At 40.5% G+C, this 27,280-nt stretch overlaps 1 protein-coding gene across 1 annotated transcript in view; it reads right to left on the reverse strand.

Moving 5' to 3' along the window:
* PCDH15 (protocadherin related 15) overlaps nucleotides 1-27,280 on the reverse strand; it is a 459,942-nt gene that overhangs the window by 292,412 nt on the left and 140,250 nt on the right. Inside the window, exon 5 of the mRNA XM_074830171.1 lies at nucleotides 791-951. Within this exon, the coding sequence (XP_074686272.1) occupies nucleotides 791-951 (161 nt within the window). The remainder of the gene's footprint in view (nucleotides 1-790; nucleotides 952-27,280) is intronic.

A 27,280-nucleotide genomic window follows, 5' to 3' on the forward strand; every position in this document is an offset into this window, starting at 1 on the left:
TCTTTAAAGCACTCTTCCCATGTTGATTACGGTCACTTTTGAGTCAATTTTCCTTTCAGATTCTGATGAACTGCAGCAAGGCTGAAATGCTGTGAGAAAGTGTCTCTATTTTTAAGGTATTTCCCTTCAATGAAATTAGCATAAATGAGAACACTCCTATTTATTTTGTGCTTTTAATCTTTCTTTTTATAAAAATCAAATTTAGCCTGACAAAATTACTTGAATGCTGTTAGGAATGAGCATACCACATTTTATGTGCCTTAATTTTATGCTGCCTTAAAAAAGAATCTAAACTAGCATATTCTCAATTGAATATGTCAAGCTTTATAAGTGAATTGTAATATTCACAATTCCTTTGTTCTCTCGCACATCTCATAAGTCAACGTACACGGCTGGAGTAGTCTTTTGATAAGTGTCATGGGACACGAGGTGAGCAGCACTTCTTCCAGACAACAGCAGCAAACCAGAGTAAAAATGTTTTTAGTTCAGTAAACAAATCAGGTTTGGTTTGATATATACTTTTGCCAACCCACATATCTATCTGTTTGGTCTTTATTGTTGCGTTCATCTACATACAATCGTACACACAGTCAAGTTTCTGCATGCTCCCAATAAGTCCTAATAAAGAATCAAATTAACTCTGCTCACATCCATCTGGGGACAAAAGATAGATGCAGCTAATATATTCTAGCAGGTCTTGTGTTCACACAGTCTTCCTGTGAGCATACACAGATTTAGAAATTAATGTCTATGGGGAAAAAGAAAAACAAACAGCAAACCCCAAACTTACATCTCTGTCCAGAACTCGGCCGGTGCTATTTAGGTATAATGTCTGCTTGATAGGATCAAGGATCACCCAGTAATCAACGTTGTCCTTTAAGGAGAGTTCGATGGTGGGGTCCGGCCCTCCTGCTGTCCCTTTGATCAGCATATTGTCAACCAGGATAGTGCCTGCAAAAACAATAAACACACGAGGGAGAAATTTATATGGGCATCTACATTTTTATGGATTTCCATAACAACTACAACACTAAAAATACTGATTTCTAACTAGGGTTTACGGTATTTTATGTTTTGAGTGATGTTTAAAAATTCTGAACCTTATTATCTGTAATGAAAAACTGCCTCTGACACCGATGCTATTTCAGACAATACCAGAAGAAGCACTTGCAATGCACAATAATTTAAGTTGACGATGAAACCCATCATATACAGCTATCTATTTAATACTGTGAGCTTTTTCTCCATTGAGCAATCATCACCCAATCTCATCTCAAACAAATGAAAACACTGAAATAACAAGCAAAACCAGAGTACATTTTCTACAGCAAGAGTGACACATCAAGGTGAGGGGAAAAAAACCCAACAGTTACATAAAGCTCTCCAGGAGAAAAGAGGTTTTATACGTTGAGTTGCTCTGCAACAGCAAACTAAATTGCAGCATAAAGACATGAAAAATATGTCTACCAAGACAAAGGCAGCACTTAATTAGGACCAGCCATCTATTCAACATATATAACATGCTTTTTTTCTTTTCTTGTCCCATGCTGTCAGTTAAAAGTCTTGCCTAACAGCTCTATTAGTCAGTTCACAGTACCCACGATGTACATCATTTCCTGTGTAAAACACTCCAACTTACTTCCCAAATGTCAAGCATTACTAACTACCCTAAACGTTGCACTCCAGTGCCTCAGATTTGCATGCCCAGTATTTATAAACATTTCTCTAAGATTTCACTTTTCTGAAAAATTAACACTACCCAGTTTTCTTCACACTGAAATGTTAAAAGAAATTATCTTTGTTGAAGTTCGATAGTTATGAAGAAAATCTATGAACGTCACTAGCTGCAGAACATCTGAATTAAAAATATTTATCATGTAACCTCCTGTATTAAGGGCCAAATAATTTATTACGAAGTAACACTTCTTTATACCTTCACTTTATTACAACAGCAACTCTGTATAAATATATTCACCTGGTGGGGAACAGTTCTGAGTTAGGTCGATGCTTTTTTGGAACGAAACAGTAAAACTAATTACTGGTCTTAACCACAGCAAACTGGTTTACAGTCCTATTAAGGAAAACATGACAGTAAGGTTTTTTCAATCATTTATTTTGAAACTACTTTTAATAACACAGTAGAGATGATGGAAGAAATACTGCCAAACAGCTGTAACTTTGCACCGAAGACTGGTTGCAAGTTTGAGGAGCAATACTCTTTTAGCCCCATGAGAAACACAGTTGCTACCCGTGTGTTTTATGGCTATTGGCACAGTTTCTTGTGCAATACTGCCTATACAATTATACTGACCCAGTAGCTTGCACTGGCTTTTGGGAGACCACCACTAGTTTTAATGTAAAGAGGATTTCATGAGGAAAAAAAACCCTGTGACAGTTCAAAGTGTTTATGTCTAGCCATCAGTTTCTCTAAAATCTATAAAATCTACCAGCTTCTTTGTATTACCCCCATTATTGTGCCTCAATGATGATGCAAAGAAAGGTCAGCAATTCAAATTTGAGGTCATCTGAACAAAAGGTGCCCCAAGAAAAGTCTCCCTGAAAAAAAACCACTCAAGATAACAAACACCACAATCACCCTAGATTACTTCAGTTGGTTTGATTTTTTTCCAGTCTTCTTGTTCAGGCCTGAAGGCAAAGTCTAAGTTCTGGCTACATCTTCACCAGCACTAATCCCAAGAGAAGGCTCTACATCTCCATTCAAAGGGCTCTCAAAGGAAATAAAAATCTGCAGTTTCCACCTGTAAACAGCACAGTATTAGGTATTTCAGCAAGGGCCACCTGCACATAGCAAATGCATAAGGAGGTGTTTATAGAAAATATCACATGTACAAATTCTTGCTGGGAAAAGGAGGAGCTTAAGGGATGGAAGAATTGGAGCAACTGAAGTAACCAGATGACACAGAAAAGGGAATAGAAGAGGGTTGTGAAAGTAGCAGAAAAATAGACTACAAGGGATAATTAGAAAATGGGGGAGGGAAAAAGCAGCAAGAGCTTCTGTCTTCTTTCCCACGTTGAAGACTAATAAGTCCACAAGGAGCAAAGAGGCATCACAGCACAAATTACAAGGACACAGAGCTACCACAGCTGTCCACCAGCACAACTCTTCCAGATGCTTAAACAGTTGTGAATCCGCAGCAAGCTGGCAACCCCTTAAGGGGGTTCATTTTCTCCTCAGAAAATTGTTTAAAGAATAAAAAATAAAGATTTTCCTATCATGAAAACTGGTCCCTGATTTCTACAAAACTCAAGATTATGAATATAATCTAATATTAGTAGGTCTGGATTGAAGCGACAGTAGCAAAGGGAAATTACTTTTGGACTTCACAGTCCCATTGCCTGTAGAGAAATCCAGCATATGCAGTGCTAAAGGAATTAGGCTGATAATCGTAGCAGAGCTCAGACTGCTAATAGAATAGTCTGCGGGGCCATGTCCCTGTGAAGGTAGCCATTACCCTTCCATACAAGTAATCAGAGGGAAAAATACATACCCTCAGAGGCACGGATAAATTTCCTGGTGGCACAGTGAGCATTTGGAAGCGGCAAGATACAAGGGCCTTAATACCAGAAGCACTTTCCGCGTGTTAAGGATTGAAAAAAGAAAAAAAAAAAACAACCCAAACATAATTTTAGACATCTAAATAAAGAGGAAAGTGCTGCAAAAGAAGTCAACAGTGGTTGTAACAGTGACCTTACAGCAACATACACCAAATAGTTTACTACCTGGCATTTGCAGGCTGCTTTAGTTCCGTATAGGCTACGTACACCATGGTTTGTTTCTCGTCGTCTGAGGAGGCTTCGGCCTCCCTTGCCTAGTTTCTAGGAGATTGATTTCTGCCAAACTTGGTCTTCTGCAAGGGCTGAAGAGCTCAAACAACTTTAATTTTTAATGAACCTGAGACTAATGATTGCAATTAAACACTTTAAAAACTATATTTAATCAATTTAAGATCTTGATACGATGACGAATTTCATACAACGTCTAGTAAACCACTGCTACTTAACTGACCTCACTGCTTTGAATCCTGCATCTCATTTGACTTTCCTCTGTTGCACTCTATAACAGCTATCTGCTTGATTTAACAAAGCACTTCTTTTTGGTTTGTTTTGATACAATGATTCTTTTGTTCTTAAAAACGGACCATTTTTTCTTCAGATATTCATGAGGCACTTGTACTCTATCTTCAAGAGACAGCAGTTTGCAAATAAGCCTTTTAATAGCCATCCTTAAAAGTACTGTTCTTCTAATTCACAAAGAATCTGACATTGTGGGTCTTTTTTTTTCCCCTTTAGATATCCATCATTTTGTTCCTTATATGCTGCCTCTGTCCTTGGCCTAAAATGCCGGGGAGGTAACCTACTAACAATAAATCTGAATACACACAGCTCGATGTGACTGCAGCAACAGTTTGTCCATTCCCATGTGAGCACAAAAGCAAACGCGTCCCTTGATATTTGCAATACGCTAATACAATAAGTTTAGACAATTTGGTTTTGTGATTTTTTTTTTTTTTACACAAATAGAAGCTCAAACAACGCTCTAACTGAAGTGAAATCTTTTACCTTGTTATAAAAGTGACATTCCTTCTTCTGTAGTTATACTGGAAGTTCAGTTTTACGGTATGGGGAGGGGGGGATGAGGGGTTGGTCAAAGTCTGCTGAGGGCACCTAAACAGGATGCTGAGACTCACAGTGGAGAGAGAGGTTGTCTGTGTAGATACATGTTTCTTGTACCCAAGTTCTGGGAAGTCACACTCAAACACCCAAATGTTCAGTAGTATTTCAGCACTGTTCCCTGCATCTGTTCTGTGTGCACAAGTCATTGAAAAGGACACCAGGGATTATAATTAGTGATATTTTTCCTGGCTAATTAAAAAAAGACTGATGTGAAAGTTAGATTGCACATCAACAAAAGTAGATGTTAAGCAGCTTTTCATCTTTTGTGAGACCACAATTTGGCTGCTTTTCGACCTTCACTGAAGCCTTATTGATGACTGAGGTGTCCTGGGGAAAGACCATACAGATTTTCAAGGGATTAGTACAGAATAAGCCTCAAGGAATCAAAGTCAAGCAAGTTGTTGGCTAAAAAACAACAAAAAAGCCAGAAACCAGCAGACTGTACAAGAGAGGAAAGATCTATTATTTTCAGGTGTAACATCATTTTTCTGAAAGTAATGACATTTAGTCAGAAATGTTACCTGAGCTGGGAATTATTCAACAAGTAGCTACAAAGCAAGACAACAAAAATAAAAATTATAGAGCACTGTAAATATTGCAACAATAGATCTACACAAGACTATTCCTTTGAGAGGAATCCAGAAGCTGAAAATCTTCATTAGTCTGAAACAACGGGGAAGGGTTTGTTTTTACAGATCAGTCTGTGCAGAAATTGATCTTTCTATGGGAAGGGCATTACGAGGGACTTGGGTGCAAAAGCCATGAAATAGAGAATTTGCAGTTTATGCTCTACTAAAGACAGCAGACACAGAGGGCTCAGTGAGGACTCACTTATTAAATGATTTAGACACAACTTGGGATTATTTTAGTTGAATGTTTTGGTGGAGCCCTTTTTTAAAGAGTGAGTGAATTATGACTGGTCTGGGAATAACCCTTATGCTGGCACATGAATCAGAAAACAGGACTCTAACAGAACAGTACCCACTGCAGTTTTAGGAATTAAAAGGCATTCGTGGTTTCTTTTTTTGCAGTCACTAGGCTGAAGGCATGAGGAGCACATCCCACCTCCCCAGTGACACTACTGAAGGGGTGCACCAGGCAAAGGCTCAGCTTCATGCCTGACAGTGGGACTAAGGACTCGACCCATCACGGGTGGTCAGTCCCAGTGGCAGTGAGGAGAGGTACCTCACTGCAACCCATTAAGCAAGATGTATTTCTGCAAACATGCAAAACACAAGTTGGACATACCTTGCCCTCAACAAGGCTCTTGTACACAATAACAGAGTGTAGCCTTCCACATGCTCAGTACTGCAAGGGCTGTGTTCAGCTTCGGCTGTGTTCAGTGCAGAAAATTGTGAGAAATCCCAGAAGCACCTGAGCACTCACAAGCTACAGGGCTGAAGCCAAAGCCTGAAGGGAAGCATGTCTAAAAGTACAGCCCTGAATTTTTTTATCATCCAAACGTACTTATCCTTCCTTCAAGAATAGTCTAAAACTTTTTATTTTTACTTTCAAAGTTGGTTAAAAGATAAAGCCACCTGCAACAGCATGGTTAATCTCCGATATTGTCAAATTACATTAGCAGCTACTTCACCAGTATGATGTGCAAAAAGGCTAAATATAATTTAAAAAATCATATTCTACTCTTCACACAACAAAGTCCAAATAACGTGTCAGGGAATTTACATTAAACATACACGGTATTTCCTAACCCTGGAACACCAGTTGTGAATTTTTCAGCTGGCGGTATTTAGCCTGGGAGCATTAGGCACGGTACCCATCTGGAAGAAGTAACTTAAGGAAAGAATCAGGTATCCTACGTGCTGCACTCAGAGTCATGGTGCATTAAATGAGCAATACGATATATTCACTTGTTCAAAGGACGAGTGAGAAGAAAAATTGGTACTTAAAAGGCACATATATCCTTACACACACTCTAACTCTTTGAGCTGCAGTAAGGAAAAGTACCAATAGTTGTCAATAGATGGAAGGAAACTCATCACTTCTGCACTCTAAAGCAGTAGGGGTTTTTCCCACCTAGTCTATTAAAAAATGAAAACCAACCAAGCAAGGATAGCGAGAATAAGGAGCCTAAAGAAATGAGAAACTTTTGCTTTGTAAAGAGCCATTGAAGTTAGCACCACTGGACAGCAGCAAGCTGGCAAGCTCAGACTCAGTGGTGGTGACTGAGTGGCAGCTGGGCTGACATCCAGGGGGGCATCTTCACTGGAGCCTGGGAACCCCATGTCAGCCAGACCAAGTGGTTGTAAACCTTCCACCAAAGGGGGAACAGCATTCCCACTGGGGCCTCTGCACTTGCATCTTCTGTTGGTCAAGTTGAAGAAACCAAAGCAGGCAGAGGGAGGTCAGAGATTCGGGAAGGTCTCCACGTGCCAGTCCCACCTCTGGCTGCTCAGGATCATAACAACGTGCTGCAGAACCAAAGTTCCACCTGCACACACCCAATAGCTTCTCCTCTACTCAGTGACTTCTGAGCAATGTTTACACAGCATCCAATAAAATGGGTTTCTTTCAGTCAGAGCAAATGTGAATTAAAGAACACGCCTGTATCTCTGTACTGCTTTCCTCTGCTTGCCATTGATTGTAAAGCAATTTGAAAATAGGGATTATTTTCTTATACAAAGGCATTAGATGGATCAGTTGAAATGGTAGTTGCTTTTTTTGATATTCTACAGAGTTTTCATAGTTAAACCTGGATCACAAACTTATTTTTCTACATTTGAAGGTGTATGTCTGTAGAATAGCATGGATTAAATAGCAATAAATTAGAAGTCAATGGAAAATGAAAACCTTATTACAGAAGTAAGTTCTCAACATTATCATGAACTTAGACCCATGCTACAGGTTCATACACAAAAACAGGATAATTCTACAAAGCCACCTCCCGGATTACATATTTCCTATTCTCCATCCTCACATCATCAGTAGGGATCTCTGAGATGTTTCCAAGGTTGTTTCAAGCTTGTTTTCCTGCCATCCTGGCCCATCTTCTCCCATCCTGCTCCACATGCAGCCACAGCCTCCACGCAATTACAGAGCATAGCTAAAACCAGCACATTATTTTGCCCAAATGAGGAGTTTGAGAAGTTCAGGTTTCAGGCTTTTATTCCTAGTCCTCCCACATGGACCTTACGAGCCACCTTGAGCCACTGTAAGAATTTGTGTAGTATGGTGAAAAGGTCTGTTCCTAAGGCATTGTACAGTACCAGTTTGGGTCCACTATAAGTGAAGATGACCCATTTTCTTATTTGAGTTCTTCCCAGCCAGCATGAAGTCAGACCTAGCACTAACAGACTCCTGCCCCAGGCTGAAACAGCACAGCAAGATAATGGAAGACATTTTAGAGGCAGGTCCCGCCTGGGGAAAGGCAGCTGCACGGGGATCACCATCAGTTCAGAGCATACGTATGCCTGTCCTGCAGGACAGTAAGAATCACAGTCCTTCCTCCCTGCCTTCCCTCCAGATTCACAAACAATGGGACCAGAGTCCCATAAAGCCGTACGAGAAGCACCTCAGTGCTTCACACACAGAACTCACTCTGTGACTTTGAGAAATCTGACCCACAACATTTACACTCTCCATCAAAACGTAACAAATAAGGTCGAAAAGAAACCAGAAGAAGAAAGAATGATGGTCAAATGCTAACTACTATATTCACTAAATATTCAGTACTTGCCTTCCTAGGTGCATAAACCTAGATTAATTTTTTTGATAATTCCCCCGCCCCCATTTTAAGAGGATGAACAGATAAAGAGTGACTGTGGAAAGACAGAGATGGATGCCCAGGAGAAAACAGAGGGCAAAGAGGAAGCAGTGAGGCAGAGAGTTTGAGTCACAGAGCAGCACTGAGAGGAGCAGATTTAAAAAAGCCAGAGGACAGAGCAGGGATACAGGGAAAAAGCATTCAGGCAGTAGAGACTATACTATACTAGTGCAAATATTGCTAAGGACTGGGGAGGCCAGGGGGTCTAGCTAGGGACAAAGTTTACAAGTTTCAAGTTCACTCTAAGTCCCAGATCATATGTTATTCTGCACAAAGTCCCATCCTGTAAAATTATGACAGCAAAGAAGCATCTCAGACTAAAACAAGCACCCCATCCTTTCTCAACCCATCCTTAACCTCATAGTTGAGAGAAAAAACTGAAAACAATGAATTCTAAAGGCTTAAAACCAGCCTAAAATCAGGAAAACATGAAAACAGGTTTTCAGAAATCCCTTTCCAAAAACAACTTTTTTTTTCTTTTTTCCTTTTTTTTTTTTTTTTAAATGTTCAGGGTTGCACCGGTATAATTGCTTGGTTCACAAAAGGGTCCTCTTGTTCCTCCTTTAATGTTTCACTGGCGGAAGGTCACCACCAGGCCCCGTGGTGAGGCCACTGACATTGCTCTTGTATCTTCTTTCTGCAAGTGTTTCTGACAGAAAACCTCTTAGTGCTTCATAACCCAAATACAGTAGACAAAGCATGCCGGTGACTCAAGTTTGTGGATTTTTAAAATACCTTTTTTTTTTTTCACCATGCCTCAACAGAACCCAGTACCTCTACCAAAAAATTAACTGTACTTGTTAGATCTCTACAGACTACACAGAGCAAAATCCAGAGTCCTACCCCACTTATTATAGCAACAATCTAAGGTAAATTGAAAGGAGATGTGGCTCCCTCCCCAGAGTACCAGAGCCATGGCTACACTGGCTGCTTCTGTCCCCCTCCTCCAGGGGCCACATTTATGAGGCCTTAAACCAAAAATGGAGAAGTCAGCAGAAGGCCCCTTTACATGAGGCCTTTCTAACATTTAATTTCTCTTTTGTACCCAGTTCATGAGAGGCACTTAGCTGTGCCTGCCCACCCACACCACTGACAGCGGCACACCTCCATCACTCCCCTTCCCTCCAAAGCTTTCTGCTTCTCACATTTTGCCCTCCCTTTCACTCAGCACTGGGCATGGAAGCCAACATCATTGAACAGGGCCTCTAAACATCAAGGAAGGCTTTTCTTTACATTTAGTAGTATTTTTGCAACACAGGACCACAAGAATGTCTTTATGGGATCGAATGGACTATGGCCTGCAAAGTGCTTTGCTAGATGTCTGACATAACTCTACGTTACAAGTGGCAAGCAAACCAAGTCTGCAGGAGACAGGTGGGAAATTAATGTCTTTCCCCTACAGGGGATCATTTTTTCCTATTACAGTCTTCAAAAACTTCTTCTGGGAAAATTTTCTATTTTCCTTAACATTTGCGACTCTTCTGAACTCATTCTAACTCTTAATGGTACAGAGGGCAAATGCAACCACTCTCTTTAAAAAGCATCTAAAGGTTTACACTGAATTGCTACTAAAATTTCAACCCCTACAAAATGTAACTTAGAAAGGATTTTTTTTAAGATGAAAAAATTTCAGTCATACTTCCTCAGATTATTATTTTTTTTAAATGTACAATTGCATATGCAAATACCTGTACAAGATGAGACCAAAGGCCCATCTGTTCTGATATCCTGGTTGCAGCAGAGGCCAACAGGCAGTGTTCAGGACAGATCTGTACCTCAAAGTGACTTACAGCTCCCTCTCCCATGTGCTCCTTGGTTCCCGATCTCCCTTGTCCCCTAGGTTACTGGCTTTACATGTTAAAAAGACATTTACAGACCACGCAGGCTCTTCTTCAAAAGCTTACAACTGCATACATTGAGAAGGCATCAATTCTATTTTGCTCAAGGGACTAAATAAATACGTAACCATGCATATGTTCAGAACATATCATCCTGCTAACAGAAGGAAAACTAATAACCTGACCTCTCTCCAAGTCAGCAGACATGAATATCCAGAGCAGCAAAAGTTGTCCAAACAACTGGAGCGGAGGCCAGGGATGCTGTGTGTGGTGCAGCCAGGAGGACCCCCCTAGTCCAGGGGCTTTTAGCAGCCTCTGTGGCCCCCAGACCACCGGCTCATCTGCCAAGCAGGCTGTTGAGTCTCTGGCAACCCCACAAAGGTAAAATGTCTACTGAAATAGAATTTTGAAAGACCTTGAATTGTAGGATTCTTTTTTTATTTTTTATTTTAGCAAATGGGATCAGAAAATAATTGCTAAGGTTGACATAAGATTGTCCATTATATACACAAAAAGCTGCTGATTCTTGAAAACATATTCCCAGATTGGTGCTCTCATATCAGACAACAAGTGCAGACACAAAGAAAATTACCATTAACAAAAATGTTACCTTATAAATTACCCACACATACAATGGAAAGGATATCAAGACATAAAATACACAGGCTAAAATTTCTGGGAACATTTGAAAAAGAAAACATTCCTCTTCTTACCAGACAGCACAGATATAGTAAAAATGCACATACTACAGTCAGTGGTGAGATAAAAAGTCTTCGGGCTATTCCAGCAAACACTTTGTTTCTTGTCTCATTTCCCAGAAGACCTTGGCAACAGCAGTTCTTGAAGGTGTTTTTGATTTTAAGACACAGCACACAACAAGGGCAGCAACAACAACAACAAGGATACGCATAAATAGGCAGAAGGCAACGACGTTGAGTTAGGCTTTTTGGGGATGAAGTTATCTGGAATTAGAGACACTTCCCCCAGTTACACATTCTTTGATAAAGGAAACGCATTAGCACCATTAAGTTTCCCAGAAGTTTTACTGTACTTAGACAAACTCTTTTGTGAGAAATAAAAAACAGCATAGGGATTATCTCTGCATTTTGTCAGGGTCAGATGATAAGGGAAAACGCTTTTGAAATTACTAAAGGTGGTGTAAAGAGGCACAACAATGCTGTACAGCAGAAACAAGAGCAAACACAATGTCCTTGCCTAAAAGCAAAGCAAATGAATTCAAGAACTAGTCAGAGATTAGAAAGACAAGTCAGAGAGTGAAAACGGAGGGGTGATAGTTGGTAGCCCTGGATTTAGGAACTGCAATAACAACCAGGCATATAAACCCAGGAAAGATCATAAGGCTTCTAAGAAGAGGAGACCTTCAGCGCTGGATGTCTTCGCAAGACATCTGACAAACTTTCACCAGAAAAAAGACCAAACCCTACAAAGCCAGAAGAATGGACTGACAGACCTTTATTCTATGATCCTGTTATTTTGAGAGACAGAGAAGAAACTTCAGCAAGTTTTACTTCCATTCACATATTGGACCTCTTCCTGAATTTAGCCCAAGTTTGAAAGCCACAACTGGAAAGTTATTCTTTGCCTTACTAAACACTCAGAGATGAGGGAGAACCAGTCCAGGGCAATCCTGGAGCACAAGGGGGTATTGGCAACAGGAAACTTTATACAATTCCAGGTTCTGGAACAGCAATGTTCTGCCATGATTTGCAAGGTAGAAATTACCCCAAAGTAATGGACATTTCTTGCCACAATACCTAATTCTACACACTAGCTTTTGCACCAAAAGTTGTAACTTCCGAGAGTAAGCTTACTACACATGTTGAAAACTCCTGGTTTTATTTTAGTACTTTGGGGAAAAAGATAGTTATATTAACAAAGTTTGTGTATATTCCCAGCCAGAACTGAGCTCCTGGGAACACAAATTCTCTGATTATGTGCATCGATTATTAAGTTTGGTACCTGCAAATGATTTGCATTTAAAAGGAGTCAGGCCTCCAGGGATATCCAGGAGGGATCCCAGGCCTTCCCATTTAAATATATTATCACAAAACTAATCTCATTTCTATTTCAGACCTGTTTTATTTTATTGAGACCATATTAATAAACATTAATAAATGTTGCATTTACTCTTCACCTGCCAAGTAGGTACCAAGCCAGGACAAAGCAAAAGCAATTTTAGCTGTGTGACTGCGGAGACATCAGTGGAAGGCCAGGACACACGTACCAGCTATTTCCTAGCACAACGCAATTCAGTTTTAATTTACTATGTCTGTGCAATACGGTCAAGCTCCTTGTAATTAAAGACACACCCACACATCCCAAACACAGCAAAGTCACCATGCGCACGCAACCGAGTCCCAATTTTATGCCATGAGCCTGGGAAGTCCCAGCATCTAGCAGTCCAGTCACAGGTTCTACCTGCAAAACATTTCTGGGAGAAAATGTGCTTCGTGCAGCAAACAGGATCAGTGGACCCGCAGTCAACAGAAAGACACAGTATTTTCTCATGACCTTTGCACAGGACTGCAAAGATCACCTGCAAAACACTCCTCTCTGGTACCTCCCTTCTCCAGACCTCTGGAGAGACATCCTCACCTGCAAGCACACCGCAGTTTCCTTCCATCACGCAGTTTCTTGTTCATCAAACTCAAATCTATGACACTGCATTCAACCCAAAAGTCCAAACACATTCCTTTAAATTTATTTTCATGTTCTTTAACTTTGGGATTTTTCTTTCCAAATCCTTCCTCAGGTTAACAGGTTCTGTCTCTTTGAACGCATTCAAAGTACATCTGCAACCATTCACATACTGAGTGCAAATGTGCCAGATTTTAAAACCAGCAGCACTTTACACTGACACGTCCTTAAATGAGACAAAAATTTGCATGTACAGGTTGAAAGGAATACAACTTCGAAAACTGCAAGTGTTCCTGAATTAACTTACTGCCAACTGTTGTGACCTTTATTTTAAGGCAACTACAGACCATGTGTGATAAAGTTTGTATTTACAGCCCTTCTGTTTTTTCTCAAGATCCCCAATTGATAATTTTCTGATAACACTATTTTTAAGTTCCTGTAAATATTCTCTATCTGTCAGGTATGACAAATGTTGCTGCAATACAAATGGGTTTTCACCCAGGATCTGCCTCATTTTTTTTACTTTCTTGGTTGCTGGGGACACAAGACCAGGTACTTCATGCCTACATGCACCAACAACACAGAGGAGCCTGAGCTGACATCTGTGGTGTCACCTTGGACCAGCTCAAATGCCAAACTTAACCCAAAATCCCCCCAGGACCATGGGGATCTCCAGGGTGAGCCCGTGGCTTCTGAGCTCCAGGGCAGGGTGACCAGTGAGAAGGGCTGCAGCCAGGGCTCTTCAGGCTTTTAGGTCCCTCCTGCCAAATAGGAGAACCTGCAAGTCCCAAAAACTGAACATAGGAGGAAACAGTCTAGTTGGAGCAATCAGGGTTTCCTAGCTCCTTCCCTACAGATAAGCCTCAGGATCTTGGAAGATGCGTGTGAAGCAAAGGTCCTCTGAATCCTCTTCTTTGACCAATACTTGCTACCTGGGCATCAGCACCTTTATGCACGAGATGAATGTGAACTGGAGAGACTGGTTGCTCTGTTTCATTTATATTTTTCTGAGAAGATACCATATTTCTATTTCTATTCTACAGAAAATGGGAAAATACCTGATTTTCATTCTGATTCTAGAAAAATTACTTATTTGGAAATACAGATTTTTGTCACTCAGGAAATGCCAAGTTATGGCTAGGTTTGCCTCTCAAAACAAAAACTTATATTTCAAAAGTAACTTAAAATACATCTCTGGGATTGTGCAAATAGGGCGGGACTTGAGCTCTCAATATAGGCGAGCAAGATTGATAATAAGGATGGGCATGGGGTATCTTTGACCAGGGAAATTCTAACGCAAACTATTTTATTAAAATGAGTGCTTCAGCACACAGCCCACAGAGATGGAGTGCAGGGTAGTTATCCATTCATCACATTTCCTTGGGAAGACCGCATAACAGATAATCTGTTTTTGAGTTCTTGGGCACATTTCAGAGTGTGTCAGGTCACAAATATATACTAAAAACTGGTTTTGTAAATCTTGTTTGCTTTCCAATTCCTTTAGCCATTACTCAAGCAAATCAACATTGGGGTTTATTGGTTCTCTGTTTAGAAAAGTCTGATTTACACTTTAAACACTCAAGGATTTATAAATAATGAAACAGATCGAGGATTTATTCAGGAACACCGTAATCAGGCCATGGCCCTTGAAGGTGTGAATTAAATGACTTGAATGTTTTCACCTTAATTTGGAGCCATCCTAGGGCCTGTTTGCATATCGTTCTGAGAGGAGCAGCAGGAGTCTATAACACTCTGCTCTAAAGCTGAATTATTAAAATTATAATAGTCCTACCTAAACAGTGCTTATGGCTATCTGCATAATTTTTTTTTAGTATTTCCTAAGCATCTACTGTGCACTATAACACACACATGTATCTGTTTTCTCCTTATAAAGAAGGCAAAAAAGGAAAACTTACTGATGTTTATCCATTCTCCCTATCTGCTTGTGCTACTTTCTGCAGGGAAGTATCCTGGGAAGAAAAAAAAGAGCATTGCCATCAAACTTGGATTTTCTTGGTGCATTCCATTCAATAACAAAGGCAGAGCGATTAAATCCACGTTTTCCAAAATCTTGCCCCAAAGTGACTACTTAGGTGGGTTTGGCTCTCATCTCCCAGCTGCAGGTGTTGGAAAGCCACAGATATTGAGAAAGGGGAGTAAAAAGGCAAATGTGTGGTAAATGCAGGGAAAAGCTACGATCAGACATCATCCAGGCAGAAAAAATTACCACAGACCTCAATTTGTATCTTTAACTAGATTTGAATACAAGTCTTGTTAAACAATAATTCAATCTTACTGCACCTTGCTACAATATCTGTCCTATTTTCAGAGGCAAAAAGAATCCCTGAGTTGCGGAGTCAACACTACAGATCAAGGGCACACTCGACTTTAAAACAGACAGAGGAAAATCCACAATTTCTTGGAAAGCTTGTCTATTTAGAAAAGTGGGAGATGAAACTTTTCAGAGAATGAAGGAATTTCTTGTGATGCCTCAAGCAGTGGTAAATGAAGGAGAAACTACCCCAAATGACAAACGCCAGGAGAGCCCGATAGCAGGACAGAGGAAAAGGAGCTTCTGCCCTTGAAATTCATTCTTTACTGATCTGTAATAAAATATTTTTGGAGGAATGGTGTACTTTTTTTTTTTTTTTTTTTTTTTTTAAATCACCTAAGCTTTCTATGCATTACTGCCTAGCATTGCCCTTCTATGAGGACAGGGAAAGCATTTTCTTCCGTGGGGAGAGAGAAATCGTTTCTTTTCCTGTGAATTGCTTTATGACAGAAATAAAAAGCATACAAAAAGGACTTTGTTATTCACAGAAATCTACAAGTCCACTTGTAACCTACAATCGTGCATAAACCTCTGTGATTTGGGTTGATGTAAGGAATCAGAATTCCAAAAAAATGACAAGAGAGTGGTTGAGAAAGAGTCACACCACCGGTTTTGGAGTAGAATACAGAATCAAACAATTTCAATAGCAAGAAGAGAGAGTGATGGATTATAATGGACAGATTGATACAGTTATCAGTCTAACATCCTTCCATGCTATTTTCTTCTCATTACACCAAAACACACAAAATCTAGCTCATTTATTGTCACTGGTACCGACTCATGGATGTACTGGCAGACATACTAATAGAAAACTAAGAAAACTGGAAATATTTGGCACTACATCCCACCTAGAAGCATTTTTTGTCCTTTTTAGGACATTCAGAAGCAAGTTCTAAGCAGTTTTGTTGCTTTTGCAACCAAACACTGGCTTCTTCATAACTCAAATCCCAAGTTCTTAATGCCACTAAAATGTTACATTCAAAAAACAATTTTAAGCAGCAGTATTGCACTTATCAGGGGAAAAAGCCAAACTGTTAAAGCCCCTCTATTCCCCAGAGACAGTCAATTATTTCTGACTTCCCTGAGTTGGGTGTCAGAGAGGCAGTAAGGACATGTCCAGTTTACAAGCGTAATGTGACAATCAGGTTTTTAACCTTTTCGTCACTTACCTTGCAAATGATGACGGATTTTTTTTTTTTTTCCCCTTCAGATACACCTGCTCCTTTTCCAAAGGGAAATCACACTCACTAAAAGACTGTCTGAGCAGGTCTTAGCATAAAGAAAAAGTCATTGAGTGAACAAACATTTGGAGGAGGCTGCTAGAGAGCTCATGGCATTTGATTTTGCTTGTAATCTGAAAGCTCTTTTAAAAAAGAAAAGCTGAGTTAGAATAAAATATTAGACTTGTGATTAGCTAAGTTTTTGCTGTTCTATTGTATGCCCTACGGAAATGAAAACTTCAGGCATTTGCTTTATCAAGCATTTGCAGCAAATCCTAAAAGAAAAAAGCCTCAGCATGTAATGAAGTAAAAAAATCACTGAAATGATAAAACATATTAACGATTATATACATGCATGATTGGTACCACCTGACTTGAGCATCAGTCAAGCTTTTTGCTATAATACTGCTAAGAACCTTGCAATATTTAACCATCTGAGATTACTTCTTCATAAAACAAGGGTGTTGTCTTAAGACAGTAATTTTTTAACAATCAAATCAGCTGAAAATAAACCTCTTGCACCTTTTAATGGTTCTAGATTATCCTTCTCAGAGCACGGATTTGAAATGAAGTGTTGAAACCCATCAGCGATGCGCCTTTTGCCACCCTGTGAAAATTTGCCCATGTGCAAGTGGCTGAATAAAACACAATTCACACATGTTCTGAACAGGACTTGGGAATTTAACAACTACAGTGTTAGAAAATGCCATCATCTCTGAGCGTGCCAATACCTCGTCTCACTCCCCAAGGCTGGCTCACACGCCAGCCCCCAGCTTGGCAGCACATCATCCATTTCCCCATATTGTCTGTTCAGGGTCACAGCTGGCATCTCCAGGGTCAAAACAGGGATCATAAAATGACCACGAGAACAGAGCTTCTCTAGGAACAAAAACCAGACAGAACTGAGACACGGCCACACAGATCAAGTCTGGGAGAAAAGCAAGAAGAAAAGTCGGAACCTATTAGCGTACAAAATCCTTCTTCTAGAAGGCTAGCGGCAGGATTCCTGTGTCTCATCATTCCTCTGCTGCCAGGACGCTCCTGTGAAACTTATCCACAAAATATTCACCTCGTCCCTCTGCTGCCACCAGCCGCCACCAAGGTGGTGTCAGTCATGTGCTTGCTGGCTCCTGCGCAGCACATTCTACCTGGATGCCAAGCAATCACGTGGTGCAAATGCTGTGCAATGTCTAGTATCTTTTCCAGCACAAAAAAAAAATTCCTTATGAAAGAGTCACACCTAATAATTTATTGTTTTTTTCATAAATTTTTTGACAAATCATGTCCAAGGCATTCGGGTGCTCTACCAGTGGATTCAGCTAAAAAGATGCTGAAGCGATTGACTTCACGCACCGTAATGGGGATCATTTAACAAACAATTGCTCAAAGTCATGGTGTTACTCAAGTCTCAGAGGTAGCTTAAAATGGGTATGATGGAAGTTAAAAATCAAATTTTCAGAATGCTGATTTATTTTTTAAATAAAAATAAGCATAGTATGATTCAGACTTCTGCCATCAAAACTTTTAGCACATAATTTTTGGTTTAATTCTGTACTAACCTGTAGCCAGTAAGTGCCTGGAGTAAGAGGGGATTTTAACTTGCTTCTCTACAATAGTTCAAAACATAGGGAAAATTGCAGAAGTACAAACTGTATAATTTTACGCCTTATTTCCACTGTTAAAACTTGCCACAGAGAACACCTTAAAGTAGAATACCTCTGACAGTCTTTTCAACTTACTTGCATAATTTTTCACTTATTCAAACACAAGCTTATGAGGCAAAATCACCACTTTAATACATCTGATTTCCAGGAGAAGATTTCAGCCGACTTTTCAGCCACCAGGACTGCCAAGCTGCTTTTTCTCCAGAAGTGATTGAAGAGTCAACAGAAGAGTGGACAGCACCAGTACTCACTCCCAAACACTGATTGTTCAACGTCATTGAAAACCTTCAATGTTTTCTTACTGTTTTTCTTCACATATGTTTTTCTTTGTGTCTAAAGTAACGGTGGAGTAGAGTCTCTGGGCTATCTCATCTATTAACTACCCAGAATCATTTTGCAAAACCCAGGCTTTTAATATACATGAAAGAAACTTTATTGGTGGGTTTGCCTACAGTTAGCTGCTGCATTAAGCACAGGAGCAATCTGTGCCTTCGGAGGGGAAGGGAACTGAGCCCTGTGATGGAGAGTAAACACAGCTTTCTTAATGACAAACTTCTTAGAAGAAACCAACACACCTCAAGAGTCACACTACTATGTAAAAGCCCATTACAAAATTATGTATTTAAAACTTATTTAAAAAGAAGCAACAGGAGCGTAAAGCTACCAAAAAGGTATTTTAGCAATTCCAGAAAAAAAGAAAGTTTCAACAACCAGAAACACTTCCCATTGGTTCTGCAAACAAAATTTACAAACCAGAGGGGTTATTTCTCATTAACACGGAAGAGGTCACGCCATGGCAGCTGAGGAAGGCAAAGTTCCCTCAAGGAGAAGCCAAGAAAGTAGTTTAACCAAGCACATGATTACGAGTGATCAATTTAATGCAGTTAAAAAACAAAATATCTGCCTTGGTGCATTACCAAGGTGCATTACCTTATGCATTGGAAAGCACTGGCTCCTGTCTTGCAGCTGAGGGACAGTAATCACCAGACGGGGAGGGCGAACTTCTCAAAATAAATTATCTTGACAGCCTGCACGCATACCTTAATCCTGCGTGGGCCAGTGTGACTTGGAGGTTTGGGTACTACCGTAAATTTTGAAAACTGTACCTCAGGGCAGGCAGAGAGGAGGAAAATCCCCCTCTGTACACCCTAAACCCTCAAGTATCCTTTCTCTTCAATAAATTCACATGGGCTGCATAATCTATGTGCACGCTGTAATTAAACGTGTGGTAAGTGCCACACGTGCCCACACAGATCTAGGCTATTTTCCATTGCAAAACCCTTATAGCAACCAACTAATTTCTCTGATGTTACTCTTTTTATGCACCTCTGAGACTGCCTTTGAAACAGTCTTATGGTTACTGCAATTATCTTCTCAAGTGAGAGAAGTAAGCAGCTCTCTAGCCTCCCCACTTTGTCCTGATAAGGTATCACTGCACAGCTAATTGACTATCTCTTCCAGAGCCTGCCACCACTTTGCCAGCTTTAAACTACAGCTCTCTGGGGGCTCATACGCACAAGAAATCCTTTTATTAAGAACATCACCAATATATTAACGATCAGTAGCAAAACGGTCATCTTACAGTAAAGTTTAAGAGAACCTCTAGTTGCATGGACACTGAAAATTGGTTTTGAATACTAAACAAATATGAAGTAAAGCAGTTGATAGCCTTCAGGAAGCTGTGCACTGCTGTCAATACCCCATTCCCCATCTTCAGCAAGTTGCCTGAAAAGGCACCTAACGATAAAGTTGCTCACAAACAAGTTTGCTGGGGAGAGAAAGGCGACTGGGAAACCACAACTCTAACTGTGAGAAACCATAATTATTGCCCACCACAAACCCATTGTGCTTGCAAAAACAGGTGTATGAGTACAACAGGGAAAATACAGCTTCGCACACCTGCCCGCTGTAACAAGACGATCCAGTTCCAGTGACACACCCTGGCATCCCTGTACAGGTGCTGTGCAAATGTACCAAACCAAAGCATAGGAAGAAAAAGCCCAGAAGGCAAATTGAGTCTGCAGGAAAACTAAAGCTGGTGGGTTTAGATGATCTACTTCGACCTGTACACAAGTGGTTTAGACACCTTCTGGTCTTACCCCCAGCTGCTTCTGCTTCACTTGAGTCATATGGGACTAATTTAGAAGAACAAAGAATGTCAAAAAAAAACCCCAAAACTCTTTAAGATGAAGCTTTTTCATTATGCCTTGAGAGGCACAATCAAGAAATACCTGTAACTGAATACCAAAAGATCCCTGCTTCTGGGGGAGAGATACATGGATACACCAATTAAAGGCTCTATTGTAATGTAAACATAAAAAAATCAGTCTAACTTTTCATTTTCAAATGAAAAGTTTTCACAGTTATCATGTGCCCAACATTGGAGAGCATATTTTAATCATTAATTCTACAGTGTAAAATATCAAATTCTACTACTAAAGTGAAGGGAGAGGGGGAAGCATTGAATAACTTGTCTGGTTTGTTTGGTCGGTACAGGGAAAAAATAGTTGAAGTCTGTGGGTAAAAAAATACACTTTTAAAACACTGGAAATGATGCACTGCTTTAGCCTGCACAGGTAAGGGCTAATAGTAGGTGTTATTACCACTGAATGAGTGGCTAGCTTCTCTTTAAACTTTGGAAAGTGTTTGACTAGAGTGACATACATAATAAATAGCCTCATACAACTTAATTGTATTACTAGAAAACAATTATATTGGCATCCCACATTTAGCGAACGTGGCAAAGAACATCCCTTTCAAAGGACAGTTCTGAGCATGACAATGAAAATTGAATTTCTATATGAAAATATAATCATGTGTCTATTTTTCAGGATAAATAAATACTTCAAAAGAGTGATTCTATATTGGTTTGACTGGAAGTCTCACAGGAGAAGGCTGTCACATATCAGAACTTCACACTGTCACAAATCACGACTTCACACTGAGATGGTATCTTGATTTTAACATCTTTTGGGGCACACAGGATGCAAAACACCAACAAATGCTCAGTTGCCAAAAGGCCTGGGGGGAGGAAACCAACCTGATGCTTTGATGCTCTCTCATCCCAACAGAAGTAGTCAGTGCAGAAATCCTAGCACTCCACTTTTTTCCTTCTATTGCAAGAATCCTGTATTTTAATAGTCCAGAACAAGGAGTATTTCTACAGATTTGATGATTCTCATATCAGAAATGGTGTGGCCAGCAGCACGAGGGAAGTGATTGTCCCCCTGTACTTGGCACTGGTGAGGCTACACCTCAAAGACTGTGTTCAGTTTTGGGCTCCTCACTACAAGACAGACATTGAGGGGCTGGAGCGTGTCCAGAGAAGAAAAATGAAGCTGGTGAAGGGTCTGGAGCACAAGGCTTATGAGAAGCGGCTGAGGGAAATGCCATTGTTTAGCCTGGAGAAAAGGAGGCTCAGGGGAGATCTTATCGTTCTCTACAACTAGCGGAGAGGAGGTTGTAGTGAGGTGAGTGTTGGACTCTTCTCCTGAGCAACAAGTGATAGGACAAGAGGAAACGGCCTCAAGCTGCGCCAGGGGAGGTTTATATTGGACATTAGGAAAAATTTCTTCAGCAAAAGGGCTGTCAAACACTGGAACAGGCTGCCCAGAGAAGTGATTGAGTCATCATCCCTGGAGGTAATTTAAAAGATGTGTAGATGTGGCACTTAGGGACATGGTTTAGTGGTGGACTTGACAGTGTTAGGTTAATGGTTGGACTTTATACTAAAGGCCTTTTCCAACCTAAATGATTCTGTGATTCTATTACAAGATTTATATAGTTACTGCACACATTTCAAGGAAAATCATGTGAATCTTTGAGAGCACAATTTCACTTATGATTTCAACACAACAGTTTATTGCTGTCAGCCATATATGTCTGAGACACTAACAAATAATACTAAGAAAAGTTTAATTCTAATTCTGAGAGATTAATACTGTAGAATTATGTAATCATGTTTACATATAGAGCCACAGCAGTATTCTGTCCAAACAATGGGAAGTGAACTATTTACTTAGTGTCCCCACTCAGTATTTTCCCAGCCCTTATGGCTATATGTCCTTCCCCAGGTTCCCCGTCAGACATATAGAATATATATCTCTCTCGTTTCCTATAGAATAAATAAATATTCCTATAGAATAAATAAATACAGCAAGAGAGAAATAGGAAAAAGAAATACAATTCCTTTCTGTTCTGTAAATCACCAAACTTTTCTTTACAGTAGCCCCTGCTTGGTTTTTGGTCAGCTCTTAAATGGCAATTGACCACATGAAATCAATGACCATCCACTCTCAGAGTCCCTCATAATAATTTCAAAACTCCTTGGTCCATTTCAACTAAACGTAAAACATGACTGGAAATCCCAAATAGTGTTCCTAGGTGTGGTGTGAGAAACAAGAGATTGGGGTTGAGGCAAAGCCTTGGCTATGGCAACTGGAGCACACAGCTTGGGAGCCTGTCTCACGTGTTGCCTTCCTATGGCAGGGGACAAGAGGAGATAAAATTAATGACAAAGGTCACATACATATGGAACAACCTGTGCTTGTGGAAGATGTCATGCCAGAAAATAACCTGTCAACAGAAGATACCTACACAGCATGTGTTCCTACTAAGGCCCAAGTTTGATACCACTTTTTGCAGAAAAGCTACAAAAGAAAAGACAGTGGGTACAGAATTCTTGAAAATAGAACCAACCTAACCATGGAAGCATCCAAGCAGGCCATCAAACTTGCAGAATACTAATTGACAACTGCTACAGGTCTTATATGGTTATTGTTTTGCATCCAATCTAATTATGATCTTGTACAGTTTATTGTCAACATTTACCGATAAAGGTTGGTTTAGCAGCCCTTAAAATCTGTTAATACTTCAAGCCTGAGGAAATCAGACTTTCAGCAAAATCTTCACACACTCATTTTCCTTGTGTTCTCACAATATTTGTTCTGAACCATGAAAACAAAAGCATCTACATTTTCAAATTTCTTTTTTTTAAACAAGAATAACACAAACCAAAATAAGAGCTTCCAATGGAAGAAAAAAAAAATCTCAGAAACCTAATGAGATTTTCTGATGCCTTCTCAAACACAGCATGCTTTTATCTTTACACTGAGCAATTCTAGCAACACACTGTAGGAGCAAATTATTTGCGCAGTTGAGTATTTCTTTCAGTGGTATTTCCCAGTTCGTGTCTTTCCTGAACACATGCTGCAATCTCTTCCTTTCTTTTGACAGAAATACTAAACAGCAGAGTATGTAAGCAGATTTCAAAGCTAATTGAGAATAGGAACATTGAGCCTAACAATATTAAATCAAAAAACCTGTCAAGTTTAGCAACAGATCATTTGCATCGCCTTTATATTGTTGTACAAATTCTTTGTCTGCAGAGAAAAAAAAAAAAAAAAAGATGTCAATTTGCTTTGCAAATGGCTGATAGCCAATAAGGATCAAAATAAGTATCTCAAATGCTAATGAAGCATCATCAATGTTTATTTGCCAAGCAAACTGCCGAAAGGCAAGTGACACTGACACTAGCAAGAGGGATGAAAGGCAGTAAGAAATGACCCACTTCCCAACCATCCCACATAAGCTTAGTATTTTTTACTATATTAAACAGTGCCATAGCACAGACCTGAGCACTGAAGACCGATAGTCAGCACTGGTAAATGGTTACTATGGTCTCCAGGACATTTTTGGCACTGGCTGTCTAGTCCCTGCCCAAACAATGGCCAGGCACAGCCCAAGGGGTGTCACTACGCAGGCTTGGATGCAGGCACTGGCTTTGGAGGCCAAGGAAGCATAATTGTATAGGCATGGTCAGACCACGCCAGCTGGCTTCAGGGCCACAGAAAAAGCCTTTGTACTGCTTAACATACCTGTATAGATGTGCCCACGGAGGCTCAAAACTAATAACACTCCAAGTATAAGTAACTAATTAAAACTTTGGCTTCATCACTCAAATTGCTTCCAGGTCTCATCACTCAGTCACTGATGACCAAAGTCAATACACGGCATCATGGGCTGGAATTGTTATCTATATAATTGTCCTCCCCATTTTCTCCAGCTTTCAGCGGCAAGGCTTGAAGCAACATAGGAGAAGAGTTTAAGGTTTTAAATGAAGTTTAGTCTTGACTTTATTCTCAGACCTGGATCCAGCTGTAACTGCATTAGTATAGACATCTCCAACCCAAGAAAGATGCAGAGATGGTAAGTGGACACAAAATAGGACACCTCTGTCTCACACATCATCTACGAGCAGTACTTTTATTGTCCAAATAAATCCAGCAATTCACCAACTAGTTCAGAAACTGCTCCAAAATCAGTTCTTCCTCTAAGAGAGAAGCTCAGTTGTGCTGCACAAGAAGCTGCAAACAGCACCACAGAATCAGTCCCCTGCTTGCCTACATATTTAACCCACAATTGCAACTGCACCTCATCATGAAGTTTTCCAGTCAAACCCTTTCATAACTGCTGATATTTTATGCATGGCATTGACAAAGTTGTTTCTTCTGGCATTCTGAATTTCTAGATCAAAGAAGAGGGCCATTTAAGAAACAGTAATGCTTTCCAACTGCTGAATTTTAGTTTGAACAGCTCTGCCTTTCATAACTGATACTTCCAACTAAATCACCATTTTACCTTTTCATCAGGATAGAAGAGCCACTGTCTGACCAGTATTTGGTTTCCGTTCTGCTCCCAGTGTGGAGCAATAATGTGGACATAGTTGTGCCTGTTTAAAGAGGCCAAGCAAAAAAAATTCCTTCCAGCTGTTGAAACCTAACTCAAGCAAAAGTTATAAATAAGAAGGTGAGCTTATCAGTCTACTCAGAAATTTTATGTATTAATTTGTATTCCCTTCAACATTGATATTAAAAAAAATATCAATAAGCTTTGAAAAGAAAACAGCTCACATGGTATTAAATCCACTTTCTTACAAGAAAATATTTCTTATCTAAAAATATACCTCTGCTCATCTACAAATGTAAAACATCTGAACCTACTAAATATCCAGCTTATTAAACCACATACCTATTCAATAAATTACAAAATAAATACAAAACTTGTATTGCTTTCTCTCATGTGATGAAGAACTGCTAATAAATTAAAAAGATGTTTTTAAAGAGTAACTTCACTAAGCAGCTACAAACTACTGTGTGGAATCCTTATCTACTCCAAATCTTAAGCTTGCAGATTTTTCACAGGAAGCAGACCCAAAGCATTCAAAGGCTGCTTGAGACAAACGGGAAATATCTAAAAAACAGGAGATGCAGTCCATAGTTACAAAATGAGACACTCCAGGGAGTGTATTGTTTCTGAAAAATACTCACAAATCATTGTGGACAAGCAACTCTGCTTGCCCTCTCAAATCGTAAATCAAAACTGTGTTATCCTTAGACACATTACCAAGAGAAGAGACAGAACAAACAGTGTCGTGGTTTAACCTCAGCCAGCAAGTAAACCCCGCACAGCTGCTCGCTTGCTTCCCCCTGGTGGGATTGGGGGGAGAATTGGAAGGGTTAAAGTGAGAAAACTCGTGGGTTGAGAGTAAGACAGTTTAACAGATAAAGCAAAAGCTGCGCATGCAAGCAAAGCAAAACAAGGGATTCATTCACCCCTTCCCATGGGCAGGCAGGTGCTCAGCCATCCCCAGGAAAGCCGGGCTCCATCAGGTGTAACAGTCACTTGGGAAGACAAATACCGTCATTTCAAATGGCCCCCTCTTCCTTCTCCCCCTAATTTACATGCTGAGCATGAGGCCATATGGGCTGGGGTGTCCCTGGGGTCAGTTGGGGTCAGCTGTCCCAGCTGTGCCCCCTCACAACTCCTTGTGCACCCCCAGCCAACTCACTGGTGGGGTGGGGTGAAGAGCAGAAAAGGCCTTGGCTCTGTGTAAGCGCTGCTCAGCAGTAATGAAAACATCCCTGAATTACCAGCAGTGTTTCAGCACAAATCCAAAACACAGCCCCATCCTAGATACTGTGAAGAAAATTAACTGTACCCCAGCCAAAACCAGCACAAACAGGGATGTCAGTTTAACTCTGCACAGCACTGCTTAGCTTCAAACTGCAAAAGTGAGTGCAGTTCTCATGTCTACTTGTTAAGAAACTGATAAATGAGAAAGGATCGAGTAAAGAAAAAAGATAATGTTAGTGCATAAGTAATACTACATAAGAATGCATTGAAAGATCTAGATAAGTCTAAGTACGGGAAAGAAGAACAAGAACTTACCTGATCCCTCTGCATGAGCATTGCCAGTAGGTGGACGTATCAATTATGAAAGGCAGAGTAAGAGAACAGTGTGAGAACCCTGTCCAAATGCTAAACACATCATTAAGGAACTAAAAAAGAGAGAAGGCAACTGTAAGAAACTGTGTTAGACTTTCTTTGTCTCAACATTGCTGCTTCACGACTACCACGTCCTGGCCTCAGCATCCTGTGGCTCTGAAGGAGTGCGCTTTGGAGGAGACGCAAAGTCCCACACAAAACCATGACACCCGCTCAAAGCTAGAACAACGACAGCACTGGCAGTGCCTGCCAAGCTGTACCTGCGCGCGAGCTGGGTGAAGAGGAAATCGGGGCGAGGAAGATGTGCAAAGGCTGAAGGCACCGCAGGTCAACCCCCTGCCAGCACGACCACCATGAACACCTGGGCATGCGCACATGGAGGACCACGGGGCGGCACGTGTTACAATGAGCTCCGTGGAAATGGGAGGACTCTTCAGAGAAATCGTGGGGACTGGGACAATAAAAGGACTGTGTACTCCTCTCTCGCGGCACCTTTTTCGACGCTTGTGATGCTTGTTACTTGGAGCTGGGACCTCGGCGGAGCCTGGAGCTTGGAGCACCATCACCTGCACCGAGGCCGAGCCAACGGAACATCGCTGGATCCCTGGTGGTGGCGGTAATTAGCTGCATCTCTACCGTTTTCTTGCTTAGGGATTCTGACTTTCCCTTTCTTTTTCTCTCTATCCTATTGCTATTATTAATTGTTACGGCAAATAAAGTTCACAAGGTTGTACAGCATCTGACCTCGTTTGTGTCTTAATCTCGCTCTTGGGATCGTTTAAGAACCCGCCCCGATATTGGAT

This window comes from Strix aluco, chromosome 7, assembly GCF_031877795.1.
Source record: "Strix aluco isolate bStrAlu1 chromosome 7, bStrAlu1.hap1, whole genome shotgun sequence".
NCBI lineage: Eukaryota > Metazoa > Chordata > Aves > Strigiformes > Strigidae > Strix > Strix aluco.